General features: G+C 40.0%; 1 protein-coding gene across 1 annotated transcript in view; it reads left to right on the forward strand.

Moving 5' to 3' along the window:
• The first annotated feature begins 10,459 nt into the window (after positions 1-10,459).
• Positions 10,460-26,775, forward strand: part of LOC106914846 (roundabout homolog 2-like) — a 114,911-nt gene continuing 98,595 nt past the window's right edge. Inside the window, exon 1 of the mRNA XM_088012576.1 lies at positions 10,460-10,970. Coding sequence (XP_087868702.1) covers positions 10,460-10,970 — 511 coding nt within the window. The remainder of the gene's footprint in view (positions 10,971-26,775) is intronic.

Here is a 26,775-nt window from a genome sequence, read left to right on the forward strand (position 1 = left end):
TTGCAGAAGGGGCCCAATTTGGCCAAGTCCTATATGGCACTAACTCAGAGTTTGACATTAAAATATAAGACCTAAGGATAGTCCTGTCCTTTGGTAAATGCTGAGGAGGCAAAAACGCTCCTCTTTCCCTCCAACGCTGGGTATTTACAGCAGGCTGGTTAACAGAGTTTGGGATTTATTGGCAGTTGTGATACAAGAAAACACAAAGACATGAAAATGTCACAGTTTGTCAAATTGCTTGGGAAAGGAGGGGGTAAAAAAAATGCACTGTTTACAAAGCTGTCCAAGGTAGAGGGCCAGTATGCACCTTCCATTACCACAGACGTATTTTTTTGTATCTTTTTGTTTATATTCTAAGATTTCTGACCTGAATAATGGTAACACTTTTCTTGCTAGATGAGGACAAGCTAATCACTTAGCTGAATTTTGGAAGTCAGATTCTTTTGGAAAGGTTACAAACAATAAAAATATAATAAAAAAAAAATACAGTAGATACATTTTGTGATACCCTCATTTAGAATAGATACAAACTAGTTGTTTCCAAAATATTGAAGCCAATAATTGGACCAAAAAAAAGCCAAGACCAAACAGGATTTTCTAATATGTTCAAACAATACTTCTCTTATATATCGTTGTGGCTTGTACACAAATGTTTCTTTACGACCAACTAAACCTTTGTCTTTTTTTTTTTAGCAAGTTATTTAAAGTAACAGCTGTGATTATGATGGATTTAGAGTTTGTTGCACATTTGTTTCATATACTGCTCCACAGTATATGAAACATATACTGCGAACAAAACTGGTCCAGCACTTCTTTTCTTTTTCCTTTCTAAGTGTAAGTGTCTAGCAGACCCATTTTTGAGCTCTTCATCCACTCAAAGAGACGTTTGACCCGAGGACTGCAGCTCTGACAGAAGGGGTGTTCCTGCCGCAGCCAATTCAGCCTTGTACATTTGAGCCGGGACAAAACTCTAATGATCTGTGAGCCAGGATGGGCGGCAACACAGGTGCAGAGGCTAAAACGAGCTTTGACAAGGATAATGATCGCATGCTTCGATCAGTTTGTATTCCTGCTCAACGTTGTGCGTTTTATTGATTTCCGTGCGCGTTTGCCACTTGTAAAGACTGCATTCCGATGCCGTCGCCTCGGTTCTCCTGCTCTTCACGTTGTAATTAAAGATGCTGCATGCAGTCACATTAGAGCTAGCTGGGTCTTGTGGATCCACCGTCAATATGACTGTTTGGTTTCTTGGCAGTTGTATGTTTGGTATCTTAAAAATAAAATCTTCCATTGCAGTCCACATCGGTCCTCTAGATGACCGTTCCATGTGTTTTTGATGGTTATTTTATCCAGAGATAAAATAACAACAACAACAACAATATGGTTGTTGTTTTTTTTTAAAACAACCATACTGAATTCAAGTGAACTCATCAGAAAGAAAAGAAAATGCTAATTAAAAATCCTGTCATGAATCCAGTCTAAACTTGAGCTCGATTGCGGTGTATAGCATTACTCCACTACGTAGAGAAGACCTGCTAAACTTCTACTGTATTACAAAATTCTCTAATGGATTTCCTCACTGTTCCATCATTTAGCAAATAAAAATAGTTTTGGAGAACCTAACTGACCAAAAACGAGAAAAGTTTAGTCATGTGACTGACTGTGACAGTTCAACTGGCTTTGCGAGTAGGAAGTCATCTAATACTCAGATTGGTAAAATTAGGTACAACATGCACCAAAACATAGGAATAAAGTTTTACTAAGCAAGTCATGGATCTATCAACTCATATTTCTTTGCTTCAAACAGATTTTTTTCCCCCCTGTAACGCCTATCAAAGAACAAAGTGTGTGTTGTTTTCTTAGATATACTCAAGTCTTCTAATTCTTCTGTGAAGCAGAAGACCTTCATCTTGCTTTGAATTCTATACAGAAACCAGTTTTATATATATATATATATATATATATATAAAAACACATAAAAATATACAACTACAAAACAAGGCCATGAATACTGTCTTGTTTTCACACACACGCACACAAGAAAGCTTCAAAAACTTCCATTTAACAAATACTCTCACACTGCTGTTGTTGTGCTGGCATATTTCTTAATGGGCTTGTTGTGATCCAATATAGTTAATGACTCTTACTGAGTGGGTTGAGTTGAGGGACCAGCTGTGCATATCTTCAGTTTTAATAGGCGATTCTTGTAGATGATTGTTTGCTTACTTTAAAGTGTGTTATTGTTATTTGAGTGTGAAGTAAATACCAGACAAAGGGAATGGCTTTAGATCCTGGATGAAACACAGAGATGTGCTGTCAAATTAGCAACTCAAGGGCAATGTTCTCTTCAGCTGCAGCGTATCAGTTACCAACACTAAAATATGCAACAATGGTGGATATTTTATTAGGTTGAGTGCCAACTGGCAATATTTGGTAGCGACACAAGCAGACTGCCAAACAGGATTTTCTTTTTTTTTCTTTTTTTTTTTTTTTTTACAAAGCAGACAGGGAAAGAAACCCAAATCATCCAAGGCCAAGCCAAGTGAAAACCAGACCACCTGTTGTGCTTTCATGAAATCTTTATGACATATCGTCTACCTCTATTTATTACTGGGCTCACGTTTTTTTTTTTTTTTCCTAAAGGAGTGGCATTTCAGTTGTCAGTTCCAATTCCTTTCTTCCACACATCTCCTCATCCTTACATTTCAGCCAATTACCTCATGTGTCCCCTTGAGATTTAAGGCAATTAGATGTCAAGCAATGTTCAAAAAAAAAAAATAAAAACAGCAACTAAGATCCTGGTAATATGCAGTGCTCCCCTCCAGGGAGACCTGCTTGTTTCACTGGATTCCTTCCTGCCTGTCAACAACCTTTACCGCACGCGCAGTAGTGATGCGGCATGAAATATCCAAGGTAAAAGGTCAGTGCTGTGACTGAGTCTAGGAAGAATGACATTTCAGTCTCTTGCACACTATCTTTATGCACAGGCCCTTTTGCATAAGGAAAACACGAGTGCTGTTGATCAGTCTTTTGTGTGTATGTTTTGTTTGTCTGCAAGTGCATTACCTTTGAAAAAATATTCATACTCTTAAAACTTTTATTCATTTTGTCATTTGGAATCACAAACTTCCACATATTTTAGACTAACCCAACATGTGTACTTTTAACCCAAAGTGGTGTACTTTTATAGTCAGCTCTTTTTTACTCTGATACCCCTAAATAAAATTAAGGACAGTCAATTGTCATCGAAGGTGATCAAATTAATAAAAATAATCCAATAGTGATATTTAAAGCCTTGTTAGGGAACATATAGTGAGCAAATAGCAAACAGCTTCTTGGATTTTAGAAGAAGAAAAAGTAGTCATTGTTTGAAAGGGGTTGATGGGAAGCTCCCGAAAAAGTCACATGGGAGGCACAACGAAACAAGAAGAAGACTTGCGCTAGTCAGGTTAGACGACAAGTTAACCTTTTCACCTAATGCTCTGTGTGAAGGAAAAATATGTGTGTAAATACATTGGTGGTGTTTGCATCCTATTGTGAGGATACTTTACATTATCAATGGCAGGCAAACTGGTCAAAGCCGATAGGAAGATGGTTAGACTTTAATGGAAGAAAACCTGTAAATGGCTGAAAAAGACTCAAAACTGGGTGGAAGTATCGCCTACCAACAGATCAATGACTCTAAACACGTAGCCAAAACCTGAAAAATGATGTAGATCCAAAACATATTTGTGAGATAAAATGGCCACGTAAAGTCCCAAACCAAGATACAATTGAGCATTTGTGGCACCAACTGATGTTCAAATATGATCTGCCTCTACTCTCACTGAGCTTAAGCAATTTTTAATCAGAAATGGGTACGTGTTTGATTCCCTAGACGTACAAAGTAAAAATGTTGCAGCTGTAATTACAGAAAAAGATGGTTTTTACACAGATCTGAATCAAAGAGCGAACAAAAATGCACAACAGCGTCTCAGATTGTGGGAACATGAATACTTTCGCAATGTGCTGTAAGGCACACAAGCATGATTGCGCCAAAAAGGAATAATATAGCAACGTAGCAGTGTCGTATCGTTCTTGCACTGAAGACAAGAAATGCTGTCTCCAAAAAAGTAATCTTAAAAAAAATAAAAATAAAAAAATCTGCCAATTGCAGTTTCACTGAGTCTGCTTTGCAAGGTCAGAGAGTAGGTAGAAAGACCAAATAAACTAGTAAACAAATACAGTAACAAAGGAAAAGGACAAAAAAAGGGAAATGGAAAAAAAAAAGAAAACACAGCCAATAAAGAGCCGAATCCAACATGTGTGCCAAATACACTGCTGTGACCTTTTGCATAGCACTTGACTAAAAACCTGAGAGAATTTGGAACAAACTAAAATATTAAATTTGCTTAAGGGTTCTTTGCTTTTCGGAGCAGGATGTGAAACTAGAAGTTTATTTTTCATATATCCACACTCTTAAAATGAAGAGGTGAGAAAGTGTCAGATATAAGCTTTTACCTTTAGCCATTGCTGTAAAATAAAAACGGCTTTAACTGAACGCTTCCCGTTTCCATTTACTGGCTTTCAAATAGAGACATTCTTGCAAATCATGATCATTTCCTGGTTGCCACTTAACAAAGAAAAGTCAATATTGTATCAGATCTGTTCAATGTGTCATGTCATGTAATGGGGTATTGAAACCAGGAGATGGCAGCAGAGGTCATCAATATACAATATTAGAATTAATCCATCCAGAATAAACCAGCATGATGGTGCAGCTTCAGCTTTATTGCGACTTTGTGCCTTGTTTTCCACTATATTTATGACTTCTAAAATGCAATTACAGAACTCAGTTTTATTGAGATGTTACATTTGTCAATATGCAATTCCATCATTTTGATTGTACTGATAGGATGGAAATTATTTTGTACCCTCTTTAATCTCTTCTGAACATGTATTGCTTACATATTTAAAAGCCCTTTGCCATGCTTTTCTACTCAGAGAAGGCATATTCATAGAATCCTGGTGACACTGAATTTGGATCTACTGAAACATAATTATGACCTATGAACAGACTCCTCAACAAAAAAAAGCTATAGCTTTTCACCACTTGATGGCAGTGTAACTGTACATCTACACTTGCTTAGATTTATAAAAAAGAAAAAGAAAAAAAAGCAATAAGAAAACAAACTGACAGATCTTCAAAATCCATCCAGAGCAGCCTAAGATGTTGGCTAACAGTGAAACAGGAGAGGAGATAACACTGTATGACTTCCAAAACCGAATTCTGCCCACAAACATCATATGATGGACATGCCACAGCACCAGGAGATACAAACAAACCAGTAGAAACTCTAAGCAACCTGATCATTAGTGCTTTCTGAACTACCATTAGTAGAACTGGCAACACTCCAAGCTTATTCATAGAAATAAGCATTAAAAATGCAATGTTTCTGTTTAGCTGTAAAAAGTATTTGCTCCCTTATTAATGTCTTGTGTAAGTTTTTTTTTTTTTTTTTTTGTTCACATGTTTTAGGTCTAATTTAAATCTTCAGAAATCCACTTTTCAAATGATTATTTTTGTTAAGAAAACACAGATATCCAGACCAACCTCAACCAACAATTGCCTTCTCTACCTAATAACTGTGGAGGAATTTTGGCCCATTCATCTTTGCTAAATTGTAGTAATTCACAAATATTGGGGTATTTCGTGCATGGCTAGGACACAAAGTCAGACCACAGCATCTTATTTGGATTTAGATCTAAAAGTTTAATGGGCTCCCCCAATAACCCTTTATTATTATTATTGTTATTTTCAGCCAATAAGGTGTAGACTTGATAGTTTGTTGTAGATGTTATTATGTGACCTCAGAAATTAGTCGTTGAAGTACACTTTTGTAGCTTGGCTGTTCCTGGAAACTTGAACCAAGGTTTCATGTTTTCTTTGTTTGAAGATAGTTGCTCTGTCTGTGATTCGCTGCAATCCAAAAGCCTTAGCATTGGCTTTGTGACTTTATTTCTATTGAAACATGATGTGTTCCTTTTTGAGACCTTTAAGCTTAAACTTCAGGTCAGACGGTAATCAGGCAGGGGGACGGCTAGTGAAATTAAACTCAGCTCTCCACAAGACATGATTTTTTTTCTATTTATTTATGTATTTCTAATGTCATGTAATAAAAACTTGACTGGTTAAACGACAAATCTGTAGAAAGTGCCATTTTTGTATTTGGTTACTCATCAGAATAATCAATGGAATAATTCATTACTAAAATAATTGTTAATTCCCACAATAAATGTGCCTAACAAAAAACGTAATTGCGTCAGATATGTCAGATGCTATATATAAATCGGCACACAACGATATTTAGTCTGTGAAGCATTAAGTAGTCCGGCTGACAGGCCTTTTTAAACTGGTACACAGCATCTTGTGATTCAGTCACCATCCGTGTTAATAAACACGAGGCAGCCTGCTGGCAAAGTTTTAATGTTAAACACAGTGCTGTGTGCTGTGCTAAGATGAATATTCCATTATAAATGTCAAAGCATGCAGTGTTTCTGTGACCTCACTGCTGCATAAAATGACCAGCTTTCTCAGATTATCATGGCAGTTCTTTGGTAGGGATAATTAGATGAATGTATGCCCTGGAGTTGTTGTTCTGGGTCAACATGGTGACCAGCTTGGGTAGGACTTGAGAGTAATGTAATGTAACAACGCACTTAGTAAACAAGGATGAATATGTTTTAGGAACACACAGTCAACCTTTCAGCATTTTTAGGCTAACATCATCTCAACCCTGTCCTCGCTCCTCTGCACGTAAATCTCCTTTGTATGGGTTGGTGATGACTAGCTATATTTTTAACTTCCTTCATGCATTTGGGCTCCATGTTTTACTAGTTTTCCCTCCTTGAAAACTTTTTCTCCAACTCTGTCAGTTCACGTTAGGACTCGGCGAGTGTCACTCAGCCGGGAACGGGGTGAGGTTTGTACAAGGTGTGTCGGCGAGATACAGAGAAATCAAAAGCCCGGAGCGCAGACCGTATTAAGGTTAATTTGAACTGATTAGATTAAGCAGCAGGGTTGTTGCTGTGGGGAGCCAGAGTGTCACGGTGTGTCCCGCTGTCAACTGTGTATTGTGCTCCATATTTTGCTCTTCAACAAAGATGGCCCTTTATGTGGAGGGATAGCAGGTCACATGAAGTTCTGCTTGTTGTTTCTGCACCAGCATGGCATGCGTGATGGGAGAGTCAGAGTGGTGCTGCCTGCCACAAGTGAATCATAGGAAAGTTTAGCACATGCTATTAATAAAACCCACTGCGCATGAGCAGATTATGACAGAAGATTTAAAGATTCGGTTTGACATTGAGGATTTCTGCGCTTCGAAAATTAAACAAATCTGTTGTTGTGCCTTGCAAAAGTGTTCACAACCCTTAAGCTGTTTTACATTTTGGTCGTGAAAATTTCCAACATATGTTCTATTTCATACATTTCATTTGTGACCTCTAAATCTAAGTTTCACTGGATTTAAATCACTGGATTTAAATCAGTGGATTTAATTTAAAAGTAAAAGGTAATTTACTTTTAAATTACTTTCAAAAGTAATTTAATCAGTGCTTAAAGTTCAACGCAAACCTACCGAGACATGATCATCCACCTAATGGCACAAACTAGACCAGGAGAGCATTCGTTTGAGATGTAGCCAAGGTGTTTATGGTAAATTTAGAAGAATTATAAAGATCCAGCTAGGGCAGGAGAGTCTGCTGACAGTACAACTATTTGTGGTGGTCTCTACAAATGTGGCTTTAATGGAAAAATTGGAAGAATTATGACAATTTTGACAGAAAATCATCAGAAGACGTACAGTTTACAATTTGGCACAAACTACAAGGCGTTCTGCACAGACGAGATTGAAATTTTTGGCTTGCATGCTAAACATCGTATGTGGTGGAAAACAAATATTCCACACACACACACACAAACACGCACACACTACCCACAGCATTGTGCTGCTATCACCATATTCTTTCATGGGGATTCATGTCTTCAAAAGGAACAAAGAAACAGGGCAGAGATTAATGGAGCTGAATAGAGACTAAACTAGAAAATTCCTGCAGAAATTTTAAGGGGCCTGCCAAAGTGTGCCCGTCGGTTTGGACCCAGCGTTCCGATGCTAAAAATTAGCCTTAATGCTAAATAAAGCTTCAATGTAGTCAATAACCTGTGGAGAGTCAGAAGCATGTGGACTAAGCTGTACTTGTACCATTCAGTATGTTGCATACGGTAAAATTAGCCAAAATGCTAATAATAGCATGAATGGTATCAGTAGAATGTGGTTTATCACTACCATGTTGTCACCCATTGACTCAGTCCAATCAGTATTCTAAACATGGCTAATAAGTAAATAAATTGGCTAAAAGCTTATTTTAGGTAAAATGCTAATGCGTGCAAGGAAGTGCACTAATGGGTGGCAGTGAAATGCTAATGTTTGTGCTCACTATCCTGAGAAAAACCCCCATAAAAGAATAATATTTTTGCACCGCCTCTGGCGGTGCACTGACGTGAGGGGAATATGCAGGCTTTTATTTTGAAACTTTCAATAAGCTTCATTTGAAATGGCAACACTAATTCCATGTGTAATAGTGATTGGGTTAAATCAGTTATATAATGCTCAAAGCACAAGTAGTTTATAATACCAGCCAACTCCTCCTCTATAGTAACAGACAGTTCCGCCATGTTGTAGTTCTGACATGCTGCTCAGGCCTCTGTTTTAACTTAGTCTTGGCCATAGATAGAACTACAGCTATGGCAGTTATGGCTGCTGGTTTGTAGTCCAAACCAGCAGCTCTGCCTTTCTCTGGATTCTGTTGCTATAGCGATGAAACCTCAGCTGACTGCTGTGTGTGTGTGTGAGACAGAAAGCTGGGGAAGGATTTCTATCTTTGAGACACCCATGAAATGCTAATGTTAATGAACTGCCTTGCGCAGCAAGGCAGTTCACTATCCTGAGAAAAAAAACATTAAAAAAAGATTTATATTATTGCACCGCAGTAGGCGGTGCACTTTCGTGAGTGGAATTTTCAGAGTTTTATTTTGAAACTTTCAGTAAACTTCATTTCCGTACCACACTAATCCAATGTGTAACAGTGGTTTGGTTAATCTACCTGTATAATGCCCCAAACAGGAAGTAGATCTAACTGCCAGCTCAGCCCTCTTCTGTAATAATTGAGTGTTCCACCATGTTGTAGTTCTGACCTTCTGCTCTGCCCTCTGTATTAAAGTGTTCCACAATATTTAGAACTACATAGTCTTTGTAGTCCAAACCAGCAGCTGTGCCTTCCTCTGTATTCTGTTGCTATAGCGAATAAACCTCTGTAACTGCTGTGTGTGTGTCAGAGACTTTATCTAACTTTATGAGACACCCTGTCAGTTTTAATGAAAAAAGCAGTCCGAACGACTGCTTCCCGTTCAGGATCCGTAAGGCCGATCCAAAAACCGTTTGAAGCATATGAGAGGGCTATTTGTCGTCTCATTTAGTACCGCGATTCATATCTGTAGCTCATTCACAGTAATTGCAGTTATGATAGAAAAATGGTGTGCGCTGAGCTCAGAAATTTTTCAGAAATGTATGTAAAACACTGGGGAGGAGCGTCAGTTAGTCCTGTCCCATCACTTTGCTCTGAGGCACCTGGACCGAAAACCGTAAGCCCTAGGGAAATTTTGAAAACATTTTACCAGAGCAGGCATTCGTATCAATGTCATGACCGACTTTCATACAAATAGAGCAATTTCTGCATGCATGAGAGCGATTTCAAAATTATTTTGGGGTCAAAATTCCACCCTGTTTCTCACTCTAAAAAAGTGGCAGTTGGTGTCAGTTACACTCTGCATTTCGGCAGTTGGAAATTTCGCTCGTTTTTCGCTTTTTACGTCGCCATCGTAACTCCGATCCACAATAAAAATAATAGCTCCAATGCCGGGATTGAGACACACATTTTGATACCACTTTTGTGGGTGGGCATGCAGCGGTACAAGCCGCATTAACGGTAATGGAAGAAAAATATGGAATAGCGCAGTGACGCTTTGGATTTTACTAGGAGTGTTTCGGATGAGTTTTTTAGACAATAAGTGTATTAGTTGGAGTTCGTGAGCGTGTGTGCAGTGTTTGTAGTAGTTTTGTTCGTCTGTGTCAAAATAAACCATCACTACATGGCTGCAGAGCGAGCTCTGACGCACGGAAGAGGAACAGACAGCCCGCGCCCCTGTATGCCAGTAAAATGGTCCCACAAGGCATCAAATACAGAACACACACCCACACACAACAGGCTTCTAGTGGCTTTGATGTACCAGTGATGTCACTCATGCTCTATGACATCACTGATGACTCCCTTTATGCCAACTCATTTGCTGTATTTGTCAGAAGAACACTTACTTTCAGTGAAGACTTTGACAGCATTGCTCAGAAAAATATTTACGAAAAAGATGGAGAGAACACTAGAAAAGGAAAACCAGGAACTCAAACAAACCGTTGAAAACCTCCGGAGAAAAATCGAGGACTTAAAGTCTCGGGCTTGCAGGCCTAGTCGCCTGCAAGCACAATATGACATACTGGAAAGGCAGAACAACGCTCTCCGTGGGCAGCTGGTGTCCATTTGTCGAGAGCTGGATCATAAAGAGCGCCAATATCAGGACAACAGAAAAGAAATGCAGGCATTAGAACAGGCCCAAGGACGTCTGAGAGAAGAAGTCCATGATCTAAGGACGGAGCTGAAAACGGCAGAGAAGACGGTACATCATCAGGCTAGAGAGCTAGACGATCTTTGGGCAGAGCTGGACAATCTGCGCAGCATACAGCGGAGCAATCATCAAAAAATCAAGAACGTAACCAAGCAGAATACAGAGCTGCTGAATGAAAATGCTCTGCTTCAGGAAAGGCTGGCAGAACAGGAGAGCCAGGAGCCAGCATCACTTCTGAGAGTAGGTCAGTGGGCAGGTACAGTTTTATGGACCATGTACCAGTCTGGAACTCTCAGATATTTTTTGCCAGACTGGATATTCTAGTTCCACTGGATTGGTCTATAAAACTGGTGCTGGCTCTCGACTCTTTGGTGGCTCTCGACTCTTTGCTGGCTCTCGACTCTTTGCTGGCTCTCGACTCTCTGCTGGCTCTCGACTCTCTGCTGGCTTCTCGACTCTCTGCTGGCTTCTCGACTCTCTGCTGGCTTCTCGACTCTCTGCTGGCTTCTCGACTCTCTGCTGGCTTCTCGACTCTCTGCTGGCTTCCCGAGTCGCTGCTGGCTTCCCGAGTCGCTGCTGGCTTCCCGAGTCGCTGGTGGTTCTCACTTTCTGGTGGTTCTCGACTGTCTGGTGGTTCTCGACTCTCTGGTGGTTCTCGACTTGCTGCTGGCTAACGACTTGCTGCTGGCTCTTGACTCATTGGTGGCTCTTGACTTTCTGGTGGTTCTCGACTTGCTGCTGGCTCTTGACTCATTGGTGGTTCCCGACTCACCGGTGGCTCCCGACTCGCCGGTGCCTCCCGATTGTCTGGTGGTTCTCGACTTGCTGCTGGCTAACGACTTGCTGCTGGCTCTTGACTCATTGGTGGCTCTTGACTTTCTGGTGGCTCTCGACCGTCTGGTGGCTCTCGACCGTCTGGTGGTTCTAAATTTTTTGGTGGTTCTCAACCTTTTGGTGACTCTCGACTGTCTGGTGACTCTCGACTCGCCTGTGGTTCCCGACTCGCCGGTGGTTCCCAATTTTTTGGTTACTCTTGACTTGGCGCTGGCTAACGCCTTGCTGCTGACTAACGCCTTGCTGCTGACTAACGACTCTCTGGTGGCTCTCGACTCGCTGGTGGCTCGGTGGTGGCTCTCAAGTCTCTAGTGGCTCTTGACTAGTTGGTGGCTCTCTGGTGGCCCTCGACTCTCTGGTGGCCCTCGACTGTCTGGTTGCTCCCGACTGTCTGGTGGCTCCCGACTCGCTGCTGGCTTCCTGACTCGCTGCTGGCTTCCCGAGTCGCTGCTGGCTTCCCGAGTCGCTGCTGGCTTCCCGAGTCGCTGCTGGCTTCCCGAGTCGCTGCTGGCTTCCCGAGTCGCTGCTGGCTTCCCGAGCCGCTGCTGGCTTCCCGAGTCGCTGCTGGCTTCTCAACTCGCTGCTGGCTTTCCGACTCGCTGCTGGCTTCCCGACTCGCTGCTGGCTTCACGAGTCGCTGCTGGCTTCCCGACTCGCTGCTGGCTTCCCGACTCGCTGCTGGCTTCCCGAGTCGCTGCTGGCTTCCCGAGTCGCTGCTGGCTCCCCACTCGCTGGTGGTTCTCACTGTCTGGTGGTTCTCACTGTCTGGTGGTTCTCACTGTCTGGTGGTTCTCGACTCGCTGCTGGCTTTCCGACTCGCTGCTGGCTTCCCGACTCGCTGCTGGCTTCCCGACTCGCTGCTGGCTTCCCGACTCGCTGCTGGCTTCACGAGTCGCTGCTGGCTTCCCGAGTCGCTGCTGGCTTCCCGAGTCGCTGCTGGCTTCTCGAGTCGCTGCTGGCTTCTCAACTCGCTGCTGGCTTTCCGACTCGCTGCTGGCTTCACGAGTCGCTGCTGGCTTCACGAGTCGCTGCTGGCTTCCCGACTCGCTGCTGGCTTCCCGACTCGCTGCTGGCTTCACGAGTCGCTGCTGGCTTCACGAGTCGCTGCTGGCTTCCCGACTCGCTGCTGGCTTCCCGACTCGCTGCTGGCTTCACGAGTCGCTGCTGGCTTCCCGACTCGCTGCTGGCTTCCCGACTCGCTGCTGGCTTCCCGAGTCGCTGCTGGCTTCCCGAGTCGCTGCTGGCTCCCCACTCGCTGGTGGTTCTCACTGTCTGGTGGTTCTCACTGTCTGGTGGTTCTCACTGTCTGGTGGTTCTCGACTCGCTGCTGGCTTTCCGACTCGCTGCTGGCTTCCCGACTCGCTGCTGGCTTCCCGACTCGCTGCTGGCTTCCCGACTCGCTGCTGGCTTCACGAGTCGCTGCTGGCTTCCCGAGTCGCTGCTGGCTTCCCGAGTCGCTGCTGGCTTCTCGAGTCGCTGCTGGCTTCTCAACTCGCTGCTGGCTTTCCGACTCGCTGCTGGCTTCCCGACTCGCTGCTGGCTTCACGAGTCGCTGCTGGCTTCACGAGTCGCTGCTGGCTTCCCGACTCGCTGCTGGCTTCCCGAGTCGCTGCTGGCTCCCCACTCGCTCTTGGTTCTCACTGTCTGGTGGTTCTCACTGTCTGGTGGTTCTCACTGTCTGGTTGGTTCTCGACTCGCTGCTGGCTTTCCGACTCGCTGCTGGCTTCCCGACTCGCTGCTGGCTTCCCGACTCGCTGCTGGCTTCCCGACTCGCTGCTGGCTTCACGAGTCGCTGCTGGCTCGTGAAGCCAGCAGCGACTCACTGCTGAGGAGCCAGCAGTGAGTCGCTGCTGGCTCCCCACTCGCTGGTGGTTCTCACTGCCTGGTGGTTCTCACTGTCTGGTGGTTCTCGACTTGCTGCTGGCTAACGACTTGCTGCTGGCTCTTGACTCATTGGTGGCTCTTGACTTTCTGGTGGTTCTTGACTTGCTGCTGGCTAATGACTCATTGGTGGCTCTTGACTCACGGGTGGTTCCCGACTCGCTGGTGGTTCCCGACTCGCCGGTGGCTCCCGATTGTCTGGTGGCTCCCGATTGTCTGGTGGCTCTCACTGTCTGGTGGTTCTCGACTGTCTGGTAGCTCCTGACTGTCTGTTGGCTCTCGACTTTTTGGTGGTTCTCGACTTTTTGGTGGTTCTCGACTTTTTGGTGGTTCTCGACTTTTTGGTGGTTCTCGACCTTTTGGTGACTCTTGACTGTCTGGTGACTCTCGACTCGCCTGTGGTTCCCGACTCGCTGGTGGTTCCCGATTTTTTGGTTACTCTTTGGTTACTCTAACGCCTTGCTGCTGACTAACGCCTTGCTGCTGACTAACGACTCTCTGGTGGCTCGGTGGTGGCTCTTGACTCTGGTGGCTCCCGACTCTCTGGTGGTGGCTCCCGACTCTCTGGTGGCTCCCGACTCACTAGTGACTCTTGAGTCACTGGTGGCTCTCAAGTCGCTAGTGGCTCTCGACTCTCTAGTGGCTCTTGACTCGTTGGTGGCTCTCTGGTGGCTCCCGACTTTCTGGTGGTTCTCGACTGTCTGGTGGCTCTCGACTGTCTGTCTCAACTGATGTTTACTTCGTGGCACTTGGTCACCAGAAATGTGCTCTTCGCTTAGCAACAGATTAACAACAAATATTGTTATTGTTGACAAAACCTAAGATTTCTTCTGCTCTTTTGACATATTATTTATCGTATACTTCTTTTGTGCAGTTTGGGAATTTTGTAAAGTGATTTTTTTTTTTTTGTCATTGGTGGTGAACATAGTATAAAACAGACATTCAACACAAAAGTGTAAATCTGATTTATACTTCCGAGAAAGAAACGCTCATATTTTAACACCAAATTAATTATTGTTTCTAAAACATAAGCTATTTTAACATACTGCTTATCTGACTAGACACAGGAAATTCACAGTTGGTCAATTTAGCAAAAATAAAAATCAAATGTTTACTCTGTGGCATTTGGTTACCAGAAAACACAGTCATTGCTTAGCAACAGATTAACAACAAATATTGTTAAAAAAATATGTATATATTTTTTGGTCTTTTGAAACATTACTTATTGTTTACTAAAGATTTGTGCAGTTAGGGAATTTTGCAGAAAAGTGAAAACGTTTTTTGTTTTTTTTGTCATTGGTAGTGAATATATTATAAAACAGACATTCAACACAAAAGTACAAATCTGATTCATACTTCGTGGAAGTTCGTTACCAGAAAATAATGCTCATCTCTTCACAACAAATATTTTGTTTATAAAACATAAGCTCTTTTGAAATTCTGCTTATCTGCTTAGACAATCAATTAACAGTTGGTAAATTTTGAAAAAATAAAAATCAGATGTTTGCTTCGTAGCACTTGGTTACCAGAAAATGTGCTCATCATTTAGCAACAGATTAACAGCAAATATAGTTATTGTTCAAAGAAACATAAGATTTCTTCTGCTCATCTGAAATACTACTTATCTTATATTAAGAAGAATTGTGCAGTTTGGAAATTTTGGATAAAAGTGTTTTTTTTTGTTTTGTTTTGGGGTTTTTTGTCATTGGTGGTGAACATATAAAACAGACAATCAACACAAAAGTAAAAATCTGATTTATACTTCGTGGCAGTTCGTTACCAGAAAGAAACGCTCGTCTCTTAACGACATATGTCAAGTAATATTATTGTTTATAAAATATAAGCTCTTTTGAAATTCTGCTTATCTGCTTAGACAATCAACAGTTGGTAAATTTTGCAAAAATAAAAATCAGATGTTTGCTTCGTAGCACTTGGTTACCAGAAAATGTGTTCATTGCTTAGCAACAGATTAATAACAAATATTGTTATTGTTCAAAAAACATAAGATTTCTTCTGCTCATCTGAAATACTATACTTATCTTATATTACTTAAGAAGAATTGTGCAGTTTGGAAATTTTGGATAAAAGTGTTTTTTTTTGTTTTGTTTTGGGGGTTTTTGTCATTGGTGGTGAACATATAAAACAGACAATCAACACAAAAGTAAAAATCTGATTTATACTTCGTGGCAGTTTGTTACCAGAAAGAAACGCTCATCTCTTAACGTCAAAATGTCAAGTAATATTATTGTTTATAAAACATAAGCTCTTTTGAAATTCTGCTTATCTGCTTAGACAATCAATTAACAGTTGGTAAATTTTGCAAAAATAAAAATCAAATGTTTGCTTCGTAGCACTTGGTTACCAGAAAATGTGTTCATTGCTTAGCAACAGATTACCGTATTTTCCGCACTATAAGGCGCACCGGATTATAAGGCGCACCTTCAATGAATGGCCTATTTTAGGACTTTTTTCATACATTAGGCGCACCGCATTATAAGGCGCATAGAATAGACGCTTCATACTCTATTATTACACATCCACATTAATAAAGAAATGGTCCCCGAGTACTTTATATAGTAGGCTGGCCCAGTCGTTGTTTCACTCACGGTGTTGGTGTTGCGATATTATGCCCAACTGCTTTCTGGGTAACACAGACCAACCGACACGCTGCCGCTGCAGTCTCTGTCTCTCTTCCCCTGCCCCTCCCCCCCTTTAAATGTATTATCAAACTTTATTAACAAACCAGTGTTCTGACAACTATCCCAGCATGCACCGCGCACTACTTCTTCTACGGGGGAAAAAGAAGTTGGCGGTTGCTTACCGTAGTGGACCAACTACGTAAGCAGCCTACTGCATGTCTGTGTAAACATGACGTCTTTCATTTCGATCTGAGTTAATTAGCGTAGCATTTCTGCCGGATTTTCACAACATATCAGCCACGACAATGGACAGGGGAACCAACAAGTTCATGTCATCTTTTTTGGACGACATCAAGGTGTTTGAGCCACTGGATGCCTCCAACATTGTGCGCGTCACAGCTAAAAGCTACCGATAGATGAGGAAAACAGCAGATCCTCACACCCTCAGCATAAATATAGCTGTGGACAAGATCACTGATGCCTATTGTTCTTGCAAGGCTGGGTAAGTCGGCATTCATGGTTTTGATGGTCCACAATGTACATTAGCATATGTTTACTACTGTAGCTTGTGTTTGTGAGACGGTCACGCACGTGGTAGCTGCACTGTGACCTAAAATGGGCATTAGCCAATGAAACGCGGCCCCTCTGGTAAGGTCCGTTGCTGGACCTGTTGTGGCTCAATATTGGTCCATATATAAGGCGCACCGGATTATAAGGCGCACTGTCGGCTTTTGAGGAAATTGAAGGTTTTTAGGTGCGTCTTATAGTGCGGAAAATACGGTAATAACAAATATTGTTATTGTTCAAAAATCATAAGATTTCTTCTGCTCTTTTGAAATACTACTTATCTTATGTTACTTAAGAAGGATTGTGCAGTTGAGGAATTATGCAGAAAAGTGATCTTTTTGACATTGCTGGTGAACATATTATAAAACAGACAATCAACACAAAAGTAAAAATCTGATTTACACTTTGTGGCAGTTTGTTACCAGAAAATAACGCTGATCTCTTAACACCAAATTAATATCAAGTAATATTGATTATAAAACATAAGCTGTTTTGATATACTGCTTCTCTGCTTAGACACGGGACATTTGCAGTGGGTAAATGGACTATACTTGAAATAAAAGGTTCATGGTAAATGAACCTAAAAATTAAGAACAGCTGAAATGCATAGTTTATTACCAAAACTTAGTGAAATTAAGGCTCATGCTGAGCATATTTAAGCTTTTGACCAGCACTTTATTCCTTGCAGCATAAACTAATATTTTTTTTTCTCTTTACTTTCATTCAATATTTTTAAAAAGTGCTGATTTCCTATGCTGCTAGTTACTGGACATAAATCTCTGGCTGCCATCATTATGTGAGTAAATGAGCCACAACCACCAAAGGGAATTAGCTTGTACTAGCGGATGGATCCACGTTTAATAGGCGTGGATGTAATTGCTAATTTTGGCACATTAGCCATTGATGTAAAACCTTTAAGGGGTGTTCCACTCTGCATTGTTCTATGCCTATTAGAATCCACTTCCGAAGCTATTTTCCATATAATAGTTTGCATTCGATCTGAATAAACCTTTTCTTTTTTGGGTCCGTCAGGATAGCCAAAATTATTCCTTCTTATTCAGAAGAAACAATGAGAGAAATATTTCATTAGAGATATTGTTTTTATGCCTTTCTTCAAACTCAGAATTTCCCATACATTTTCTTAACCCAGGATTTCACTTCCTGGCTTTTCTTTTGCGATGTTGCTTCAGTATTGTCATCTAATGTACGTTCCCCATAATGCTAGGTACTTGTCAAGACAGCTGAATATTGTGAAAAAGTTAGCATTAACCTAAACCCAGGCTTCCTGCTCACCAGCTTGTCTAGGCGTTTACAATACTATCCTATTTTAATTTATATTTCCTGAGACACTTAATTTTGGATTCTCATTAAATGTAAGTCATAATTATCAAAATTCCAAAAGATAAAGGATTAAATTATTTTGATACATTTTATTCAGTGTGGCCAAAAATATTTAGTTACCAAAAATACACTAAACATCTAAAGAACAATTTAGTATTCTTTTGAGATGTGCCTGTATTTTTTGAAGTGCACCATTCCCTCCTCTCGCAATACTTTGACAACACAATGCCTCCTCCACATTTTACACCTGGGATGGGGATCTAAAGCCAGCTTCTGACTTTTTCCTCCAAATGTAACGTTATGGCCAAAAACTATAATTTTCCTTTCAACAATAAAACTGGACTAGTCTCCAGATATTAATGTATTTGTCCCTGAGCACATCTGCAAACTGTTATCTGGCTTTTTAGGTTGCTTTTTGGGACTATCTTTGCTCATAAAAGTGATTAAAAAAAAAAAAAGCTAAAACTAAATACATTTAGCTTTATTCTGCCGTTTATCTAATTAAACAGGACAGGATTTGGCTGATTTAATCTCTGACAATGAGAGAAAAGTTAATTTTCTATCCAACACATGTAAATATTTGATTTTAACTGTAACAGTCTGTAAATTTCATTGCAGAAATCCTGGGGCGACAATTCATACCGTCTTTGTTTTTGATTCAGCCTCATGCAAACGGAAGTAGGCACAAAGAAAAACAGGATTGAGCCTGAAATTGCTTGTTGATGGCTTTGTTCATTTAAACCACCTCCTGGCATAGACATACTAAGCTATTGATTAAACCCACTTAAACAGAGAGAATGCTTATCACCCCACTTGATGTCAGCATTACTTTACACCCTCAGCTCAACATCTTTTCATATCCCCGTGGGATTTTCCGCTCCTGCAACAAGCAGACTGCTCATCTGCACGTGCATACCCACGGTGTGCTGCTATTCAAATATATCACCTTGAGAAAATTAAATCTCGTAAAGATGCGGCTCACCACGGATGGTACAATTTCATTACATTAGCCAGGAAGGAAAGTGTCTATGTCTGTCCTCCAATTATGCTTCCCTTTACTGCATATTAGAAGCTCATGCTAAGCTGCAGTCGGCAGAGGATGCAGTTTAGCAGAGCTGGGATTCCTTTCATTCTGTCTGGCAGGGCTGCATATGTTAAGAAATCGCTAATCCTCACAAAATTTTCACATTTGGAGAAAAAAAAAAAAAAAAAAGGGAAAAGAAAATCTGTTGCCAAATTGATGCTCTCTGTCTGTAAGCTTCTTTGTGCCTCCTGCGGCTTAGCTTTTTCTTATAGATATGGCTTCAGTGGAAATTCAGCAGTCTGGCTCCTTCCTCGCGGCTTGTCACCCAGTTATTTACCTTTGATGCTACCCTGTGCGTTAATAACTTCAAGTTGAGAACTGAAGCTCGATCCTTCAGTCAGTGAGTTGTGTGTTACGTTTCAGAAGATGGAGGCTGTGGTGGCAATGTGGCTGAATGGTTGAGCAACGCGCATGTTCTCGAAGTCCAGTGTTCAGAGGCTCTGATTTTCCTTTTCTTTTCTTTTTTCTGTAACAGAACATCTCACTACTGGAGTAAAAACATAACCTTGCATGTTTTTCATATTTTATGACATTACAAATGACGTTAGCTCTTTTTTTTTTTCTTTTTTTTTTTTAAATTGTAGGAGAGGAGGACCAAAACTGTGAAATTGAAGACAAATCCAACCTATTTTTAAGGTTTTCTTCCGGGATTATCCTTGAATTTGACGTTATTTGAAATTTCACCAAATCAGAAGAAAATCTTCTACATGATGATACCATGTTTCACCATTAGGACAGTGTGTGTAGGGCGGTGTTCCTAAACACACTGTCACAAATAAAAAAAGTTAAATTTTGGTTTCATATGCTAACTTTTTCCAAGCTTGTAATATACCCAACACTGTTTGAAGAAAACTGCAAAGATGACTTCTTTTCTCTTCCTTGCAGTAAGTGCTTTTTTTTTTTCTTCAACTTTTCCATAAGGAACAGATTTGTGAACAAACTACTGCCAGTTCAACTACCTGAAGAGTGAATCTCCCATAGCTTCCCATTGCTATTAAGACATTGTTTGTACCATGTTTTATTTAGTGGAGTGTAAAGGGACTGAATCCATATGCACGCCACACTCAGGTTTTAACTAGTCAACAAATTTATAAATCATGGACAAATTTGCTTCCCTACTTTATTTACAATTGCATGCTGCCTTACGTTGGTCTATTGCAGGGACAGTCCTTTAGAGTCGGTGTCCTGCAACTTTTCAACTTTTTGACGTGTCTCTTCTTCAACGCGGCTTAGTCAAATAATCAGCTCATTAGGAGGATTCTGGAGGACTCGACTGCCTGCCGAGGAGCTAATTTAGCCATTTGATTCAAGTCTGTTGGACCAAGGACACATTAAACGCAACAGGACACCGGTCCTTCAGGAGTGGGGTTTAATACCCTTGGTCTATCGGATAACATCTCTGTATAATCCATTACAGTTTGTAGTTCTAACGTGATACAAAATGTGAAAACGTTCAGGGGTTGTAATGAATCTCTGTGATTCATCAGTTAAGAATGTCTGTTTCCCAACAGGCACAGGCTTTTTTATCTAAAAGAGAAAAAAAAATGAAAAGGATGTGATTAAATACATGCAAATAATATAGCTCTATGAATTTTCCCTTTTCCATGTCCATGTCTCTTTCCTGGATGTCTATTTGACAGTCAGATCAAAGGCATTCAATGACCCAATTGCGAGAAAAAATAAATTAATCTGACCGTCTCTGACAGTTTTAGTGGTAGGCATTCTTTAGATTAGAACAAAATGTGTTTTTATGGAAACAGATTTGTCTGGAGAGAGAGAGAAAAAAAAAATATTTATATATAAATAAAACAAAACTCTACAAAATGATTAGGTCTCAGAGCACCACAGTGTTATTCCTGGGAAAAGCATAACTTTCATTCTCATGAGTACTGATTTCAAAATGAGCCTTTTTCGTTGCTTCTATAAGGTTTATTTATTGCAGCACATAAATACAGGGCAGTATTAAAGTACAGAAAACTACCGCTTGTGTCGCTGGATAAGCAATAATCAAAGTAGCAATGGGAAGACGGGGTTTGCAGAGGTTGGAAAAATCACAGTGCGGCTTTCCGCACACTGAAAAATGTTAGCAACTTCAGAGATTTGCAGCTAAACTGTCTCACCATCACATGCGAAGACGGAGGTCTTTGATATTTGATGATGTGCCGCTTTAAAATTCTTTTTTTTTATTTTACATCTGAAGGAAGCTTGGTATGGTTTCGCTACAGAAGGGAAGGGAAGGGAAAGGCTTATAGTGTGTGCAAAAATTCAAAATGTGTACAGCTGTGCTGCAATTTCTTTGATTACCTCCAGTAATCCTCTGGATGATACACAAACAGCTCCAGTGCTGTAAGCACACAGTGCAGTGGGTGATGAAAACATTTTCCTCGGGGGTTTTGACTTCAGCTAATATGTCAGCTTGGTTCCTTCAACAAAAAAAAAAAACAAAAAAAAACATTCATACCCTCTGAACTTCTGTTGTGCATTTTTTTTTCTCCTCCACATAAAACCCACAAACATGTTTTATTCTGATTTTATGTAATAGATTGCATGTAGTATCACTACATACTGGAATTATAGTGAATAGTATTGCCACACAGCGGCTCAATAAAAATGCACCACACCACAGGCTTTTTAGATTTTTATTTGTAGAAAAAAATAATTAAGATTAAGTAATTAATTATTGATGAGCTACTTTATTAATTTATTGTTTATTTTTGAGAAACATTGATAAGCATTTGATGAACATAAAAATGAAATGAAAAGTGTAGCTGGGGTAAAACATTAAGCGTTTTACAGAATACGAATATTTTTACAAGGAAAGTAAGACTTGTAATGCTTTATTGTGCAAAAACAATTGATGAATAGAATAGAATATACTTTGTTAGGGAAAATTGTTTATTTGTTGACAATATTAAATAGCAAAAGCGATGTATGATTTTTTTTTTTTTAATTAAGAAATTAAAATACCTCAGCATAGATCTTTTGCTTACATTTCTGTGAAAAATTGTTATAATATTTCCTCTTAAAGCCATGATGGCCAAAAGCGAAGTTGAGCTAGTCCGTATTTGTGATGGAGAAATGTCTTTTTGGTCTTGTTTGTGCATTGCCATTAAACTAATTGCCTTTGAGGGAAGCTGTAGTAAAGGACACATGACCAGTTACTTCTCCAGCAACCAAAACATTTAGCAGAGCACAGAGGACTCAACATAACTGGAACTCCACGACCCTACACGTTTGCAGTCGTCTGTGTGTCCTTTAAAAATGAGATAATACAAGAACTTGCGAGCATTGGGGTAAAGGTCATGCCAGGTTGTCATTCATCAACGCCGCACAGTGTAAAGTGACAAGGGGAAGGCTAAAAGTGCACCGTGATAACACGCAGCTTAGCGTGGCATATCATTCAAAGAGCACAGGCAGGGAATCGACTGATAAGAAAATTCGACTTTAAATATTAACAGGTAAACACTCGCAGGCGTGAAAACTGCGGCAAGCCTCATTTGTGCCTCAAAAAGGCTCCTGAAACAGCGATTTGTTTGGGATAATTGAATGATGGTTTTTGTTTGTCCTGATTTAAAAACTGTGATTTGACAAATTTGACAGCAGGTTATTACCAGCTGATTTCAGGTATGGCACAAAAGTGGTCACGATGCATTTTAAAAACAAGTCAAACAAGAAATCTACGTTTTTCTAAGCACTAATAAACGGCCCACGCATCTTAGCGTCTACTATTTTTGCTGATAAGAGGACCTGCTGTCATCAAAACAGTGCAAGGTGCAAGAGTCTTTTGCCAACACATACAAACATTTGCCCAGCGAGACAGAACTTGGAAATTGCTTTGATTTTAGGCTGCAAATTTTCCTCCCAGGTTTTCACTGTAGTGACGGGGAGTAATCATTAAAGCGTCATGGTCGGGGAGTTGGTACCGAAGGACATTTAGGAGAGTTATCCTCAGCCCTCAGGGTCGGATGACGGGCAAATAATCCAAAGATGTAAATGTCAATTCATTCTTCAATATACAGTTTTAATGCTGCATTTCACTCTAGAAAACATAATAGCAAGATTGAAAGAAGGTAGTTTTTTATAATTTTGTTTCCCTCTAGGAAATTAAAAACAGATTTAGCTAATTTTTTGCCAAGCTATTTTCACAGGAGACATGACAAAGCTGGTTGCTGTAAGGAAAAAAAAAACTACAGTATGCAACTGCTGTCATGGGTTTCATTTTAATCATTGTCAGCATAAATGTTATCTTAAGTAAGGATGAAAATGCTTTTTATTTCTATTTTTTATATTGTACATATAGAATAAAAACTAAGAAAATATATTTTCTAAAGTATACCAGCAGAGGCAATTCCACATAGGGCTTTATACTACCTTGGGTTGACTCTACATATTGACTCTAATAAATGAGACTCTTTGGTGTTAAAATTAATTTTCATCAGTTCAATGTAATTTTTAATGCACTGTACCCAACACATTAATCACATCTGATATATTGGGAAGGCTGACTGCCAATTAATTGGTGTTAAGGACACAGTAGAAACCCATCCCATAAAGTTTGACATTCGACAGAAAGCTGTGGCCGTTCCAAACTATGTACCACCCGTGGAAAATAAAAAAAAAAAAAAATCAGGAGCTTTGAAAGCTTTCCAACTGTCCTTTAAATCACGTTGATGACTACAGAGTCAGCGCACCCTTTGTAATTAATTCTGATATGCAGATGGGATGTTCCACACAAACCTTGTGCCAGCTTTGGTCAATTTAATTTTCAAATCCCAGCAGATGATTTGAACTGTTGAGTCTTTTTTTTTTTTTCCTCTGGGCTTGTACTGTTATTCCTGCCTGTGAAAAAAAAAAAAATGGCACAGCTGCATCAATATGATGACTCATCCGCTGTCCTTGAAACCCCGTCACCCTATTCAAGATCAAAAATGACAAAGTTTAGTGTTGAGGTGGTACAAGTGTTTGTGAATGTTAGCACAGTGTGAACTGAGCTGCCTTTGCTTGCTTGTTTTGCAAAAGGCTTGTGCATCACATACAGCAACACCACACAGCACAGTGTCCTTGGTTGAGTGGAACATTTTATTTTATTTTTTTTCTTCCCCCCCAAGGTTGAGAAGCAGAGATATTGGATTGCACACAGCAGACATTCGTCACTGGCAATGTAAACTCTACCTGAGTTCTCAGTTTGTGTCATCGCTTGAAATAAGACTACAATCTAACCCCTGTGCAACATTTATGGGAATGCACACATACTGTTGTTCTGAGACGCACTATATAATGGTGTAAGTGCAACAGAGTAAAATGGTAAGTGTGAGAACTCATCAAAGGCTGCTGCATGTTGCACAGCAGCTACTCTGCTACTCAAGCTGCTTTTGAAGTACTACGGCATTTTTCAAGTTTTGCAAGATCCCCCAAAATGTTTGAAAAAAGTTGTTTTTGGTAAAAGGGACTTGAGTTTCTGCAACCCATCATGTCAGTGTTTTTTTTCAGTCTGCATTTCCTCATCGATATGCGTTTCCCAACTATCACCCAGGTTGTGTTTAACCTTTCATGTTGGTTGCAGTTTCCCTTTTAATACAGGGGATGGATTAAATCAGCAAAATGATCTTAATCATTAGCCCCAATTTAACAAATGTACTAAAGTATATTTAAAATATTGGTTGGAATTAAACAAATTTGTTAAATTATCATTTAACTTTTAAACTTACCTAATTTCTCTTCATAAACATGGAAATAAAAATTTAGCTGGATATATCTAATGGAATCCTGTCAATGCACTTACATAACTGTCAAGCTCCTCTTTTTTTCAGTTCAATATTATTCGCATTATTCCTAGAAGATACATTACTATATTGAAATCAATGAGTTGTAAAAGCATTTCTTTGCAGATATGGTATCCTTCTCCAAATATATAGGGTAAGTGTTTTCCATTTGTTGCCACTGTTTGCACTAACCTATGAGGAAGACAGCCGTTATTTATGCTTTTGTATTGATGCGGCTGACATAAAAATGTCATCAACCGTTTCCCGTAATGTGCACATGAAAGAAAGTGACTTTGCAAAAACATTATTAAACCTTCTAGTGTTATAACTTTTTACTTAAAGACATTTTTTGATTAAACAAGAAAGATGAACCAATAGAATAAGTACTTTTAAAACACTTTTGGCATTTTTAGTCCAATTTTACGACGCCCTTGGGGATTTCATTGATTCAGTTTCTTCTACAACAATACCAACGTTCTCACGATTGCCGAATCCCCTACTTTGTTCATATGAGCAAGGCCTAAAACTTATTTACAAATTTATTTTTTCTCATGGTCACAACCTCAAGCCTCATAAGCCAGAGCAGAAAAAATAACTTCCACTCAAATCGCCTGTCACTTTTTTTTATTTCAGTAAAATAACTCAATTAAAGAATACCACTAGGAAATGCCCGAGGCACCCAGTTAAAAAATATGAGGACTCTGGCTGATCTTAGGAAGTTCTCATTGCAAGAAGAGGAAAGGGTCAACACTACTCAATCTTCAACTGTCTGAATTTCAAAAAACACTGAGATTATTATAGATTCTTAGAGTTTTTTTGTCCCCGATCGGAAAAAAAATAAACGTTTACTTCATAACAGGATTTCATGGACCTGGAAATCCGCTTTATTTCTTTACTTTTTTTTTTTACATTTAGACTCATGTTGCACATTTTTTGTAATAAGCCAGCCTTACATGTCAAAACAGAAAATGGTGTGACAGCAGCTTATTACTGTAACTTGTGTTCTACAATTTCTGTGTTAAATTGGGCATATGCCACCCACTTTTGGAAATTAAACTTGAACACATCTTCACTTGGCCTTGGCCATCCTTACCAGAAAGAAAAATGTGCTGTTACACATATTAATTTTCTGGTGTTTCTGAAGACTGTTTCTGAAAAGCGGACTTTTAGTCTGATCTGACTAAAGCACTTAGGCTTAGCAAAGTCTTAGTATTTACATGCAAGCCTCCAGAACAACTGGTTGGCATGTTGAAATCATCCAGTGGTCGTCATGGACACTTGGTGACCAGATGCCATTCTTTGCTGCAAAGCTTAGGAAATTCTGAGTGGTGGAAAATTAAACCTTTTCTAGCCTGATATATATAGTGAAATTGGTTTCTAATAAAAATAAATATATTTGTTACTTTTTTACACATCTTAAAATGTGCAAATTCAGATGTTCCATTTTTAATTTCAAAGTGTTGAATCACATTGACTTTACAATTTCCGACATTAAAGAAATGCAAACGTGACGTAATTGAAACACGAATTTCCACATAACTCTCTGGTGTGACTTTAAAAAAAAAAGTCATTTGTCCATTTTACATGCCCTACAGCATTGAGAGAAACTCTGGCAAAATGACAGCAAAGCAAAGATTCTCAAATAAATTAGATCTCATTTATTGACAGTATCCCACTGTTTGGTGCAGAATTTAAATTGCCTGCACTGACACAATTTTTATGTCCTTTTTAAAACCGGAGAGCTGGTGCAATTTTCGTAGCATCTAACTAGATTAAGAGGTGAGTGCCACACAACTCTCTCATCCATGACTGCCCGTCTGAAACACGAAAAGAGGCCATTTCTATGGAAATGCAATGTTTACACGCATGGAAGAAGTCTATTATCTGCCATTTTGAAAATGTTATGTGCACACCGCTTCCCAGGATTGTACCTCGTTTTGCACTCAGCGTTTT

Source organism: Poecilia mexicana, unplaced genomic scaffold (assembly GCF_051168715.1).
Source record: "Poecilia mexicana isolate PSO_F unplaced genomic scaffold, ASM5116871v1 scaffold_14, whole genome shotgun sequence".
Classification (NCBI taxonomy): domain Eukaryota; kingdom Metazoa; phylum Chordata; class Actinopteri; order Cyprinodontiformes; family Poeciliidae; genus Poecilia; species Poecilia mexicana.